At 36.8% G+C, this 14,955-nt stretch overlaps 3 protein-coding genes across 3 annotated transcripts in view; 1 reads left to right on the forward strand and 2 right to left on the reverse strand.

The window, feature by feature from the left end:
* Positions 1 to 14,955, reverse strand: part of LOC134816726 (arginine and glutamate-rich protein 1-A-like) — a 1,122,901-nt gene that overhangs the window by 886,846 nt on the left and 221,100 nt on the right. The gene's annotated exons all lie outside the window — the stretch shown is intronic.
* LOC134816961 (dynein axonemal light chain 4-like) lies at positions 2,526 to 11,869 on the reverse strand. The gene is made up of 5 exons (XM_063826022.1): positions 11,864 to 11,869; positions 6,110 to 6,202; positions 4,866 to 4,963; positions 4,552 to 4,736; positions 2,526 to 2,695 (listed from the first exon to the last, which is right to left on the reverse strand). Exons 2-4 carry the CDS (start codon positions 6,186 to 6,188, stop codon positions 4,593 to 4,595), a joined length of 321 nt encoding a protein of 106 aa, XP_063682092.1. The 5' UTR covers positions 6,189 to 6,202; positions 11,864 to 11,869; the 3' UTR covers positions 2,526 to 2,695; positions 4,552 to 4,592.
* Positions 6,861 to 13,678, forward strand: LOC134816960 (high affinity copper uptake protein 1-like). Its single transcript, XM_063826021.1, has 7 exons — positions 6,861 to 7,260; positions 8,081 to 8,125; positions 8,363 to 8,478; positions 9,572 to 9,669; positions 10,008 to 10,107; positions 12,268 to 12,353; positions 12,961 to 13,678. Exons 1-7 carry the CDS (start codon positions 7,206 to 7,208, stop codon positions 13,073 to 13,075), a joined length of 615 nt encoding a protein of 204 aa, XP_063682091.1. The 5' UTR covers positions 6,861 to 7,205; the 3' UTR covers positions 13,076 to 13,678.

Genomic DNA, 14,955 nt, shown 5'->3' on the forward strand with positions numbered 1-14,955 from the left:
AAAACATGTTCGATTTACTGATCGGACTGTAGAAATATAGTGTTTATGTGGATTAATCTGTTAAAGCAGGGCTATTGTATCATTTTAACATTAACTTTGCATAGTGATGATACGTTTATTGTGTCTCTTGTGATTATCTATTTCTACAGTGTTACGGTACCACGAGGTTTCTGGCGCAGTGACGCGCTTTCGAGCAAATATCGTGCTAGATACGTCACGCGCCGCAACCGAATCAGATTTAAGTGCACTTTTTCCATTGTAAACACTACATACGACGCGCAACACGTTCTACGAGGTCGAAATTTTCGAGGTCTCTAACACCGGAATGGAGCAATATTTAGACGATCTGACACTTTCTAGGGCTTAAGCAACCTAAGAGAAATTAGGGGAACAACTCAGAAAAAATTTTTAGTCGATATTCCGGTGTCTGTAGATGTCCGAAGTTTTGGCAGTAAAATGCTCACAACACAGCTTCTGAAGGCTCTAGAAGGTTCCCGATACCGTCAGAGTGTTCAGTACACTCCATTCTATCATATGCCCGTAAGAGCCTCTACAGTCTAACCAGAGCCCTCTCGCTTGCAGTAGCGCGCGACCGCCGTGAAACAAGCGCGTCACGCAGTACGCGTATACACATGGCTATTTGAACCCTGTGCGTCATTGACATACGTTGCATGCCACTTTTCGCCGAAGGCGAAACATGTATCAAGTGCGTCACGTTCAGAAAGCTTGAAAAAAGCGCCGCGCACAGGGATTGGCGTGCACTGCTGCGGCCAGGTAAAAACTGAACGAAGTCGTAATTACGAACTGGACATGGACAGGATTATTACTATCAGTAAAAAGTTTTGCAAAACTTGTTATTAGCCTGTCACTTCTTATAAATTAAGCACAAGACATAATTTAGCTAATACTTTAATTAAATTAAGTTTTTCAATATTTTCTTTTTATTAAAAAGATGGTTTATATTTTCCGCCCCCTTAAGAAGCTGCCCTAAACGGGTGAGTCTAACTTTACATGGGGACCTCAGGCTATCTAATCATGTTCATAAACATAAAGATTTATAATCGATCTATAATAGGCGGAATGACAGGCTGAGCGCCGCCTGCAGTAAGTCCAACTCGGCGTGCTTCTTGGTTGGCTATAAACTTACAATTAAGCTTTTTTACAACGATCTGGAAGGGTTGACACCGTCAATCAAATTATACAGCTACAACCTCTGTATCGAAATCTTAGATGTATTCACCATTAAACTGTTGGGCATCCTCCCAGTCTAAAAAGACGGGAAGCTGCAGTCTGTAGTCTCGTTCTGGGCAGTGCTCAGCTTGTCATTCCGCATAATCTCTATTCGGTTTATGTTTATGAACAGTATAGCCTGGGGTGAGGGGTCACCAGGTAAGTAGTCTCTAACAATCAAGCTTGTATAAATTCATTATGTAGTTAAACTTCTTTATACCAGGCCTCTCTGGGAAACCAAAAAGGCATGGCATTGAAAATTTTGGTATATTAATTATTAAAGTCACTATTGTGACGGTACATTAGAACTAGACAGAAACAAAGTGTGTAGTGAAGTGTGTAGTGAAGGGCCTGAACGGAACCCCTCGGTTTCAGTTCCTTGTTTAACACTGTCGTACAGCAAGTAATATAGAGGTTCACATAATTCCTATCACCAGTGCCCTGCAAATAACCTGTCAAGCATTTCATCTACCCCATTAGGGCCTCATACAGTGTCATAACATTGCCTGTTGCCCCCCCCCCCCCTGCTGAAAAAGCACCCCCTGTAGGGCCCCTCCCCTTATGGCGTCCCTCTCTAAAATTGGACTAATTAGATGAATTTCGATGATACGCCAGTAAAATCTCTAAAATACTGTGTTTCTAGAGCAAAACGCACAGTTTTGATAGTACCGTAATTAAGTTTTCAAAATTGTCCCACATTCAAACGATGATTTGGCGCCCTCCTAATATAGCGCCTCCCCCCCCCCCCCCCCCGCACAACAGGGTCGGCGGGGCCCTTCGTTACGCCACTGGCCTCATATGCACGTACTGTATTGTATTGTGATGGAATACAGCTAGACATGTTCCATACCGTGCACTTTTCAGAAAACGATTATATTTCACAGATAAGTTTTACTGTAAAGCACTGATCATGTAAACTGAATGTTCATGGATCATACCTCACCCGGCACTGCCAGCTCATGATTTTATCGATTATTTACTTTTGAAATCATTTATCATTAAAATCGTGACCTTTCCAATATCTACTTGCACGAAGTAGTAATAGTTTCACATTAACTCAGTGCACACTGCACACACCTTGCTAAAAACTGATAATTGTACAACCAAAACAATAGGCTACTTCCCCAATCAATTGTAAAATGTTATAATTTCTCATTTACATCTGTTATCATCTTCATAATATATCTATCAGATGTCACCATGATCGTATAACACAAGACCAAGTTGCTCAACTGTACAGACTGCATGAAATTTTCATGCTTGAACCATCAATCACGAATCAATGAAACTATCTGTTTTATCTAAAATTTTAACATACAATTTCGTTAATGCTGTACTCATTATGTTTGAATAACTTGGAAGACATTTATACAATCATTATCAAGAAAGATACATGTTTGACTGTATTGTAGTTGAATTGCACTGTTTGCAAGTTTTGATATGGGATTTCCATTATCAATTTGTATAAGCAAGATATGGATCATGATCGGTTTACTCTTCCATCAGACTCTTCTGCTGAAGCTCCCGAATCCTACCACTGGTCTACCTTTGAACCTGTCACATTAGATGAGCTAAAGGAAATCATTGACGAGTTTGGTATCAAATGTTCACCTTCTGACATCTTACCTACTACACTGCTTAAAGAGAACATCAGCATTCTGCTACCATTACTTCTACAGATTGTTAATGCATCCTTATCTCAAGGTTCAATGGACGGAGTCAAACTTGCTGATATTGTTCCCCTCCTGAAAAGTAACTCTCTTGATCCTAATGTCTTGAAAAACTTTCGCCCTGTCTCAAACCTCACTTTCCTTGGGAAGCTAATCGAGAGAGTGGTGTTAAAGCGCCTAAACGATCACTTAGATAAGCATAATCTCCACTGCCCAGAACAGTCTGCATACAAGAAGACCTTCAGCACAGAAACATTATTGATCAGAATATGGAATGATCTTCTAGTTGCATCAGATGAAAAGAGTGCTACAGTTGTCATGATGCTTGACCTATCAGCGGCGTTTGATACTGTAGACCATGATGTCTTACTGAACATTCTCATGAAGGAGATAGGACTAAGGGGCACTGTGTTAAAATGGTTTACTAGCTTTCTAAAAGGTCGTGCTCAGAGAATTCGACTTGGTTCTACTCTCTCTGAAGAAATAGTTATTAAGTTTGGTGTTCCTCAGGGCTCAGTTCTGGGACCTGTTCTGTTTAACCTTTATATCAGATCCATCTATAGATTTGTACAAGGAATGGACTTCACAATTTATGGGTATGCAGATGACCACCAGATCTTAAAGAGATTTAAACCCATCAACCAGTGCGAAACGTTACTCTCTAAGCTCAGGGGATGCTTTGCATCTATTAGAGCTTGGATGAAAAAATACTTTCTAGCAATGAATGACAGTAAAACACAGATAATCGTTTTTGGTCCTATGTCCGTCCTACGAGAGATCAATATAAAGGGAGTGAATTTTGGGAGTGACACAACTATTCGATTTGTGAGCACAGTTAAGAATCTTGGGATACATATGGACTCTGGGCTTACTATGAGCAACCATGTTGTTGAGTTGAAGAAGAAATGTTTCCTAACACTACGCAACCTCACTAAGATAAGGTTTCTGCTGACTACAAAACAGCTTAAGACAATTGTTAATAGCCTCGTTGTTTCTTGTTTGGACTACTGTAACGCCATGTTTTACGGCATCTCCAAGTACCTCATACATCAACTACAGCTTATTCAAAATGCCTGTGCAAAAGCAGTAACTGGAAAATATAAATTTGATCACCTAGGCGACGATCTTGATAAATTGCACTGGCTTAATATACCTAAAAGAGTGATTTTTAAAATATGTCTCCTATCTTTTAAGGCTATTAATGGAATAGCGCCACTGTACCTTCAAGATATGTTTAAGTATGCTCACCATGGACACACTGTTAGGCTCATAGTCCCTTATCGTTCAACCAAGGGTTTTGGTGATCGTAGTTTTAGTGTGGTTGGTCCACGAGTTTTTAATGCACTACCAGACTCAGTTAAACAATGTTATTCTGTTGAGGCGTTTAAGTCCGCACTGAAGACTTATTTGTTTACTTTATCTGACACTGAGGTAGCAAAAATGTTTTATTAATAATTTTAACCCTCTCTTTGACTTATCTAAATTATATTAGCTTTTTGGAAGTTTTATGAACGAATTTATACATAGAACTTTATTTTGCTTTTTATATATTGTTTTAAAAGTATTTTTGTAAACTAGTTGTAGTGACACTGCTGAGTAAAAGTGTACGCTTAATAGTGGTGTTTTTAAATTTCAATTTTAATTAATTAATTAAGCAAACTAAAAGTATCTATGAATTTGTAAATTCATTATTTAGGCACATTTCCACAGACAAATAGAGAAGGCACCATTGTGGAACATGTAGAGTAGATTCTTTACTTCATATGTTATTTCGAATCCGAACCCTTCTCCAATTACTGCATGCCAAGAAGGTCCAAACTTCGTATCCATTGCTTGCTGAAACGGAACCATTTGAGATATTATGTAGTAAGTAAATCTCAACAGCCATTTTTTAATAAACTATAATAACATGAAAATTTCGTTGAGTACTGTTACAATATAATGCAAATGTTTTTCAGTACTCACCTTCAACATCTGAGCAGCAGCTTCTAAATTTTCTGGAAATTTATCACAGGCAGTTACTGCTGTGTCAACAGCTTCTGATAACATCTCATCATCCATGTCTGAAAAGGTTTCAATTAGTTTAGTTGCTATAATTTGTAAACAAATCGATTTAAAGGTATTGTTTAGCAACATCATTCACCAGTAAATTAATGATTATAATATAGTAGGGGATATTCGTCTTAGCTAAGCTTCTGGGAGTTAAGCCAGGCAATCTTTCAGAAAATGACTCATATTTTGCAAATAAGTTTGAATGTAGAGCACTCATCATGTAAATGGAATGTTGCCGGATCATACTTGACAGTGGGAGAAAGTGAGGAATCTAGGAATGAGGTTCCTCTCCGATTTCTGTATTGAAAGTATGAAAAAGTCGCCTCTTTGAGTCTAAAACTAACTAATTATTGCATATGCACGTAATTGAGACTGGCTTCTCATCACTTTCCTTCCATTCTAAACTTTAGTAATACTACCTTTTCTACTATATTTCAAACGCACAGTAAGCGCGGAGCAAATATGCCAAACTATTCCAACGCACTACCAAGAAATACCAATAGGTAGCCATCTTCACTGTTCTGGCAGTTATGAATAAATGTGTTTACCGTAGTCATGAACACAGATCAGCATAGCATGATATAGTAGCCAAATTTCATTTCAAATATAGATTCCCTTGCCAAATTCAGAGTTAAGCCACTGGGACCTCACTTGGCACTGTATGCTCACGAATTTCCTAATCATTTATTATTAAAATCATTATCATTAAAATCGTGACCATTCGAAAATCTGCTTTCACAAAGTAGTAATAGTTCCACAATAACTCAGTGCACACACGCACACCTTGCTAGGAAACTGATAATTGTACAACCAAAACAATAGGCTACTTCCCCAATCAAATGTAAAATGTTATAATTACTTATTTACACCTGTTATCATAATACATCTATCAGTTGTCAACATGATCGTTATGTGTACTTGTTAGGTCGGTAAATAAAATTGAAAATATAATTGAGACAAATCAGAGCATGGCAATTGCTTCAGTACCTTTTAGGAACGTCTTGCCTTTTTAATGGATTATTCAATATTTATGATATGAATTTACAGAAAGATAGAGGATGTTTAACATGTCTTCTCAAGTTGAGAGGACGGATTTGTTATACTTTAATTCAATGACTTAATCCATAGCTAACCATGTGTTGGTCTGTAAATATTACCTGTATTTCTGACGAGGGAGTATGCATGAAGTCTCTTGTAGTCTGGTTCATTGTCCACTACTGGTTCTACGTCTGCCATAGTGAAACTGCCTCTAAACAAGAGACATTGTAATTATATGAGGTTTTTCCAGGGTCATCTCCCAATTTGTTATCAAAAGAGTACTAGAACGTTAAGACCAGTCCCGATATGATAAGTGCAATGTTGCAAACCATACAAAATGGCGGGAAACAAGCAATTTCGATAAATAAAACATGTCCAATAAATCTGAAAAGGCGATGGTATGGGGGTAGTGAGGAGAATTCACCTCTTTCCATACTAACAGCAAATTGGTAGTAACAATTACAGATTAGTGTAGAAAGTAAAATAAGGTTTTTAACATCTTCTATTATAGTATACGAAAACCACACAGCCAATTATTACACAGATAACGAATACAAGACCAAATCAAAATACGGTAACTATACACTCAGCAATTATCCAGAGCAGTAACAAACACAAACTGAAAGAGAAGAAAACGCAGTACTACTCCGTTAAGCTTGTTAAAAAGTTCTGCTTAATAAAATCCACTGTTGCTAGTGTGCATTGTTCACAGCTGCATAAGAGCGTCTTTTGCATTGCATAATGACTGGAAGCGGTATTGCTTACTACTTCAAGTTTATCAGATTTTGATAAGATATCGTTTTATATTAGGAAGATTGTTTTATATTAGGAAGATTGTTTAAATCAATCGTAAGCTTCCTCCATTCTGTCCAATTTTATGCAGAATGGTATTTTTGGCTCTGGTATTTCTGGCTCTGGTATTTCGGACCATATATAATTTTCTTCATGTCATGCTTCTGTTTAAAATATTTCACACCTAATGTGATTTTTGTATCATGACCAGTTCTGCATATCCCTCGGTTTTGGAATTTGACTGCCATTTTTGTAGTAGACCAAAGTCGTACATTTATACTATATATTTTATTAATGTGCAAGTTAATCATTACAATAACGTGTCTAAATGCTAGATCATATGTTTTTTGCTGTCTAAGTTCGTTGTTTTATTATCTTCAAATGTATTGTCCTAAAATCTACAATTCATGAATAAATCTCAGGATGACAAGCATGGACATGACAAACGGTAGTTCTATGAACGGTAGTTCGATGGGTGGTAAGTTATTTTAACATGATTATTACTTTCTAAATAACGTTTAATATTGTTTATTAAGCAAAGAAAAACAGAAACGTACTGCGAAGCCTGACAAAGTGTGCTATATCAGACACTAAGAACATTAAGCCAACTGAGAATTTTGAGGACTCTCAATTCTCACACTTCACAATTCATATTTGTCGATTGATATAAGATAGTGATCCTTTGGGGCCATACTTGTGCTATGCAATTTTATGTTTTCATTTCTCGTCAAACATCAAAGAGTCTAGCATGAGCTCGTAATAATTGCTGTTCCACATAATATATGAAAAATTATAGATTAAATGATCAATCAAAATGGCTAGGGGAAGGGACCAGGGAGAGTGGGAATAACTGTTTTCGGTCAGAATTTACAATTTTATTCAATTCCGTAAATTCCGATGCATCCATGTAACTTTCTACTAACATGAAAAAGTTTCACTCATAATTCATTAGATGTGCTTGTGATCGCCCAGAGTTAAAAGGCAATAAATTGACACAGGAAAAACAAACAGTGCCACCCCTATTGTATATATAATATAATATATAATGTATTATATATTGTTTGAATTAATTCAGTATCTAAGATTACAAAGACGAGCTCTACCGTGTTGGCTAATATTGAATATTGGTATGGGTTGGATAGAGCGCAGTACAAGCTCTCCATTCCCCTACTATACCGGCCATTTCTCTGGTTCAAAGTGTTATTACTAAAATATTGTGTTCAGTTTAACCTGCTAGTCTACCTTTTTACTTATAAGGGCTAATAAATATGTACTGCTGATGGAATATATTTGATCAGGAGATCATGACGCAGTGCCTGACAGCGCAGATCCCAGTTCATCGGGTGAGTTCCTATTTTAAACATCAGGTATATTTTATTACCTTGAATCCCTGTGTGTCCATGGTTAATGGTGCGTACCTCTGTAGTCTGTAACTCTAATACTCGGTGTGCACAAAATCAAACCTTTATTAAGGGGACGCCTCCCAAATAATGATCATGTTTCAACGTGCAGATTTCATTAACTTACTAAACTAAGAACCTACACGTCTTCTTAATAATAACTAGCGGTTTCCACTCCAGGAATGAAGATGATGGATGGTCACATGATGCCGGCAGATGATAGTATTGCGATGATGATGATGCAGATGACTTTCTATGCTGGGGTCGATTGTACCGTCCTTATTAAACAATGGAAGGTGAATAAAACCAGTTCAAGAATACTGTTAAATTATATTATGAATAATATTACTACGCATTAGAAATTGAAAGTGTTATCAGTTATCTAAAACAAAGTCTGTATTTGTCACACATACGGTCACTCTCCAAATTTTGAGGGATAATTATGTTTTACTTCCGGTGGCTGCCAAATTCTTTTATCTCGTTTTTGTTCCGTTAACGAAATATATTTTGTTTTAATTTGCTGCAGATGCATTTCTATGCTAGGGCTGATTGTACTGTCCTATTTAGGACATGGAAGGTAAATTTACACAATTATCGTATCATTAGAAATCTATTAGTATTGATCTATTAGTTGGTTTTTTCCCCGTTCGTTTCACCTCACATTTGTCATGTAATTTATATCTTGTCAATACGACATTCTGTGCCGGGGACTATTTCACCGTTAATGCTCATGTTCGGCACTGGAAGGTGAATTACCGTACGATACTTTTAATCTTAAATGTTTATCAGATACTCAACGACTACAACGAATAAATGCTACCTCCCGTTTTATTAATTAACTTATTTCTTATTTCCCCCACGGAGTACACATAGATTTTGTTGAATTTCAACGTACACATTCACGAGTTCGTGTTTCTGTAAAGATTAGAGAATCATGTTTCGGTTCATTCCACATTGCTCACAGAATGAAAATGGTACAAATAACTAAATTCAGTCATTGATCCTCCGAATTTGATTATGTTGAGCTTCTTTCGGTGTATAAATCAGAGGGCTATTTATAGAATTAAATTAGGCGTTGAGAAGTTAGGGTGAGATGTTAAGATAAGGAAAGTGTATTCTGTTTCTGTTCCAGGAAAACTGGATAATTAGCGCTGGTTATCAATAATGAGACTTAATGACGCGGACTTTAAAAAAGGGAAAAGCGAAAGCTTCACTTATTAGTCAGTATAACTTAATTTAGGCGACACATGTGTACGATAGTGGAATCAGGAATCTTAGATATGTACTGAGTTGATCACAGCATAGTTGTTACAACAAACTATTCCCTGGTCTAAGACCAGTGGTCTTATATCCAACTTGTATCAAAACTTAAACACTTTTTCGTTTCAGACTTCAAATGCAGGAGAGTTGTTAGGTACAGTTATATTCTGGTTTCTTATAGCGCTCCTACATCAGGGCACTAAACGACTGAGACGATCTCTTCAAAAGTAAGATATCTCATTTAATTTTAATAGTTAATTTTAGCTAGTTATTTAATTTAATTTTAGTTGCTTACTGCTTTACTGTCAATTTAAGTTACTTTAAGTTACTTTCATTTACTTTTATTTATTTTTAGTTACTTTTAATAACCGTAAGATATCAGATATGATTTCTATGGTTCATTTGCAATAGTCTAAACGCGATGGTTAGCACTTACTAGCGTTAGTGCGTTACCTATCAATAGCTATCGCAACCTAGCGCTAACTAGCGCTAACCATCGCATTAAGCCTACCGCAAAAGTCTATAATCTAAGAACTATAATACCTATAACATCCCTTTTTAACAGAAGACATAATGTGGCAACAAGCCGGGGAGGGTTTGCTAAACTGAACGAACAAGAAGGTAGTCCTGTACAGAGTCCTGGCCCTGAGGTATCTATCGTGGAGGTATGTGTGGAATTTAGTGGTTACTATGGCAATGGTTATCATGACAACCAAAATCAATCGTGGTTGCCATGGCAACTTCACAGGTTAATATGACAACTACACACGACAGATATACCTGGCGTTGACAGCTACACCTGGGAATATCTAGGACACATCATATTACCATCATATGATATTATATACTGACTGTAGATGTAATCTTCTCTGAGGTTTAGGGCTAGGCATAGTGGGCAACTTTCCAATTTGTCCGATATGGCCGCATTAGACACAGTGTTACCGGTGTAACGGAGCGTAACTGTCCCTTTTCTTATATTAGACCTGTTAGAGTAACACGGAGTGTATCAACCTGGCTCCAGGATTCTACGTAGTATTACAATAAGAAGATTCCAGCATTATAAACACATTCTGTGCCGGGTCACACGCACTCACTACCACGTACTAAACACACTACCACACAATATATCCACACAATATATTATCTACACACAAACTCACGTATTTTACCCCAGTCATTTGCTATGGACCAGGTTAAGGAGTTCATGGCTCAGATGTACACAGCTCCAACAGTGGTATGAGAAACTTTGTGTGCTCCCGCGAATAGTATTAGTGTTAGGTTTATTGGTGTGGTGTTACTAGTAAAAATGTGATGTTGATAACATTGTGTTGATAAAATTCTCATTAATATTATAAGAATATGATATTATGAGTTGAATGTTTTGTTTGCAATCATTTAAAGAGTGTATGTGAACTCTAATAGTGGGGTACTATGTCTGCTACTGTATGTGAATAAGGGTCCATGTTTAGAAAAGTATCGAATTTAAGACGAAGGGAGGTTTCAAAGATCGTCTAATGTGTTTAGCAAATGTCTTTGTTTGGAAGATTGCCAAAACATCGTGACTGGACCCATCACTGTTATTCGCAACTGGAGAGTAGCAGATACAGGGTGTTTCAAGACTCGTGTACGTGACTTGGTGTGCTGTTATGTGTGAAAACTGTAAATTGTTCAGTGAACGTGATGAAAGTGTGCTGTTATTCACTCATACCAATCCAGTGGGATTTCAGTCAGAGATCCTGAGATATTTGCTGAAATATGTGATGTTCTCAACACAACAATGGTTATACACGCAGGTCTGGCTCCTAATAGTTCAGATAACTCATGACTTATTCATACCCATTATGTAAATGACGTGCCAATGACCTCCTAGCAATAAATTGTACACCCTACTGACTACTGACTACTCATAACATACTACGTATGGCCCGATTAGCAATAAATTGTACACCCTACTGACTACTGACTACTCATAACATACTACGTATGGCCCGATTAGCAATAAATTGTACACCCTACTGACTACTGACTACTCATAACATACTACGTATGGCCCGATTAGCAATAAATTGTACACCCTACTGACTACTGACTACTCATAACATACTACGTATGGCCCGATTAGCAATAAATTGTACACCCTACTGACTACTGACTACTCATAACATACTACGTATGGCCCGATTAGCAATAAATTGTACACCCTACTGACTACTGACTACTCATAACATACTACGCGACGTATGGCCCGATTAGCAATAAATTGTACACCCTACTGACTACTGACTACTCATAACATACTACGTATGATTACCCTTCTATTTGCTAATGACTTGACATGTGGACCGAATTAAACTGGACGTTAACAATCCAAATTTACACTGGCTAAGTGTAGAAGACAGAAGTAGTGTAGAATGAAGAATTTCAAATTATTTGCTAATTTTGCTAATTTAGCCATGTTGTGCACTACAAACATGGTGATGTTTATGTTATACTATATTTTACACTCTTAATTATGTTTGTCATGTGGAATTGTTATGTATAAAGAAACTGCTGGGGTACATTTTATTATGTAAATAAAATAAACACTACAAATATATTATATATTATAATAACGCTGTCCCAATGAAATACGTTTATTTTATGATAATCGTGACCAACCATTCCTTTGTTACTTTACAAGTTTACATGTGCACATTAGACCATTGTCTCAAGCACGTACGTGTCAAAACAACTGTCATTTACTATAAGTCATAAGTGCAATATTCGATGATGATTTTATTTGAATTATTCGTGTGCCCTCACTAAAAACGTACTTATATTTTCAGGCCCCTAATAGTTGGGGTAAGCTGAAGAATCACCTACTACAATCCATTCTGCAGCTCGTACAGACTACTACTTCCTTCCTCCTTATGTAAGTTTAGCATTTCTTAAATTATTATTTTTCTCGAAACCGGACTTTTCTAGACTGGCAGTTGCGAACATAATGAAAATATGTCGTCATCGACTATAAATAGTATAATAACCACTAACCAGTGTAACAGTGTTTATGATATTATCCCTGAAATAGTGCTGTGCACAATGATTACTTATCTTTGATCTTTTAATCAGTAGTTTCAAGCCGCACCCATCACTCTTCACACACAATTACATCTCCGCTTAATTGACATCTAAATAGTAAATAGTGAGAACTTGTCCACTATGTTATTGTGACAGACATAGTGGACAAGTTCTCACTTTGAAGAATCATCGGCTTCATACAAGCAACAAAACGATTTACTAAATGCGGAGAAAACAAAGTTTAACTTTTTTCTCCGCTAATAAATTTGTACCGGGGTAAGCACAGGGCTCCAATGCTCTATCTTACAGTGGTCACGATCTTTCCATTAGTGATAATGACAACAGCCCCCTACGAAGAAGAAGACATCTAAATCTTAAAATAAAGCGCTCACGTAGCATCTCTTTCAAGGTCCTCAGTCAGAACTGGAATTATCTAAGCTTGACTATTGTATACCCTCCAGGTTGGTATTCATGACGTACAATGTTTGGTTAGCAGTTGCCATAGTACTGGGAGACATGTGTGGTTACATGATATTTAGCTACGATACCCCCGATACATCCGGTGGGTGTGGCTAAACTCCTTGACAACTTGTTGGTACCATGGTAACATGAATCCTGTATCTTGGTTTCTATGACATACCTTTTTACCGAGATTTTCGATATTATTGACTGATCAGTATGATCACTGGACATTTGATTTGATACTGATTGTTATTGATCTTGAGCCGAGGCATTTAGCTCAACTGTTTGGATTTAAGAAAATAACATTCTCTCAACAGGAACTGTTTGTATAAAGGATACTTCACCAAATTGGTGATTATATTTTATGGAAAGAGGCTAACCAAAATTGAAGATATTTTAAACCGGCCGCGTTCTTCATTGGCATGTTAAATTTCATTTGGAAGTTAAGTTTTTTTGTTTGACTTTTTTCATATTATGTGCATTGTGCATGAACGTTTTCGGGGGACCGACATTTTTATCTTGTAAAGAGTCTGATCGATTTAAGTTATGATGCCACTGTTTTGAGGGTAGAATTTATAAAGAATTTTCATGCCAATCATTTTTAAATATTTTACGATTTTGAATTAAGTTGATGATGTTGAAACTGTATTATTTATGGTTATTTTGACTGTTCAACATCTTATGATTCATCATTTAAACCACTTCTATTATTCTTCATATTAGCGTCGTAAAACGTAGTGTTTATTTATGATAGTAGAGCTATTTTAAGTAATATGTTTGCGGTTCCGTAACAATTTATCGCTATGAACATGAAGTTTATTTAAACGCCTACTGATTATGTAATTATCTAATAAAAAGTAGTGCCATCAGTTGCCTACAATTGTCATCCTTTACATGCGACACAGCTCAAAAGTTGCAAATCAAAGCCAAATTCCTCGATAATTATATATCTTACCGCTACACGATAGTTTTGTCTGCAGCTCTCCGATAAAATGTTCTAAAATAGAACAAAGATTTTCCCTTAATTATTGAACCATTAGGCCATTAGGTTTCTCCTATTCATGAAACTTATATGAAGAACGATATTATTAGCATTCAGTGTCTGGCAGTTTCCGGGATTGTACATAGAATGTAAGCTAGTAGCTACTTATAAAGGTAAACAATGCCGGCTTCGTGTAGTCGATACTTCATACTCGTAATTAGGCTTAGTCAAAGGAGCCAAATTATGAGAGTAATCTGAAGTGTTTCATAGTTGTAAGACGCGGCGTCTTTTTAATGTTTAAAGACTGAATCAAAGTGAAGATAATCATGGTTAAACCATCGCGCGCCGCAACGTGAGAAATTCATGGGGTAAATTTAATCGCAATATGATTAAGTTTATTAATTGTACTTGTTTGTTTGTTTGTTTGTTTATAGAACCCGTCCCCAATCTCGTATCGGAAAATGACTAAACTCAGGTCTGAGTGTGAATACGGGTGGTACCTGCAAGAGTGTTCATTAAGCATTTAGAGTTCTGTAAAACTGCAGTTACAATTGTGCTAGAGTATTTTTAGTATATGCGATTGGTATCAGATATATATCCCTACATGCTTCCAAAATTTGTGAAGCCGGGGTACATACATATCACATTACACCGGAGCCTACACAGTGCAATCTCCTCCGGTCGATCTGCGCCGCGTATGTTTATATAAGCGCGCGGCGCAGACTGGAGGAAACCACACTCTGCAAGTTCGATCCAGTGCAATGCTACATGTACGTACTACGGCTTCATCTCCAACTTTCTGCACAATGTACTGGAATGTTTTGAAGGAAAAGAAAGAACAAAAAAAAGTGATATATATAAATAAAATCAGCGATTTAATGTTAGCCTTAGGAGGGTAAGTGTAACTTTAATTCCCTGGTTTCTAAAATCAGCTTTTAAAAAAAATAATAAAGTATGTAACGTCGATACCAAACCGATTATCGAGCGATAATAACTGAGTAGTTGATTCCTG

This window comes from Bolinopsis microptera, chromosome 6, assembly GCF_026151205.1.
Source record: "Bolinopsis microptera isolate Bmic1 chromosome 6, MBARI_Bmic_1.0, whole genome shotgun sequence".
NCBI classification, from domain to species: domain Eukaryota; kingdom Metazoa; phylum Ctenophora; class Tentaculata; order Lobata; family Bolinopsidae; genus Bolinopsis; species Bolinopsis microptera.

What these genes read in the sequence shown, in the direction of transcription:
- LOC134816961 (XM_063826022.1), bottom strand. Translation starts at nt 6,188, where the DNA reads ATGGCAGACGTAGAACCAGTAGTGGACAATGAACCAGACTACAAGAGA. An exon ending in CTCCCTCGTCAGAAATACAG is followed by an intron (nt 4,964 to 6,109) that starts GTAATATTTACA and finishes AAACCTTTTCAG; the next exon opens with ACATGGATGATGAGATGTTA. An exon ending in CTGCTGCTCAGATGTTGAAG is followed by an intron (nt 4,737 to 4,865) that starts GTGAGTACTGAA and finishes GTTCCGTTTCAG; the next exon opens with CAAGCAATGGATACGAAGTT.
- LOC134816960 (XM_063826021.1), top strand. Translation starts at nt 7,206, where the DNA reads ATGACAAGCATGGACATGACAAACGGTAGTTCTATGAACGGTAGTTCG. An exon ending in CTGAGACGATCTCTTCAAAA is followed by an intron (nt 9,670 to 10,007) that starts GTAAGATATCTC and finishes CCTTTTTAACAG; the next exon opens with AAGACATAATGTGGCAACAA. An exon ending in ACTACTTCCTTCCTCCTTAT is followed by an intron (nt 12,354 to 12,960) that starts GTAAGTTTAGCA and finishes TATACCCTCCAG; the next exon opens with GTTGGTATTCATGACGTACA.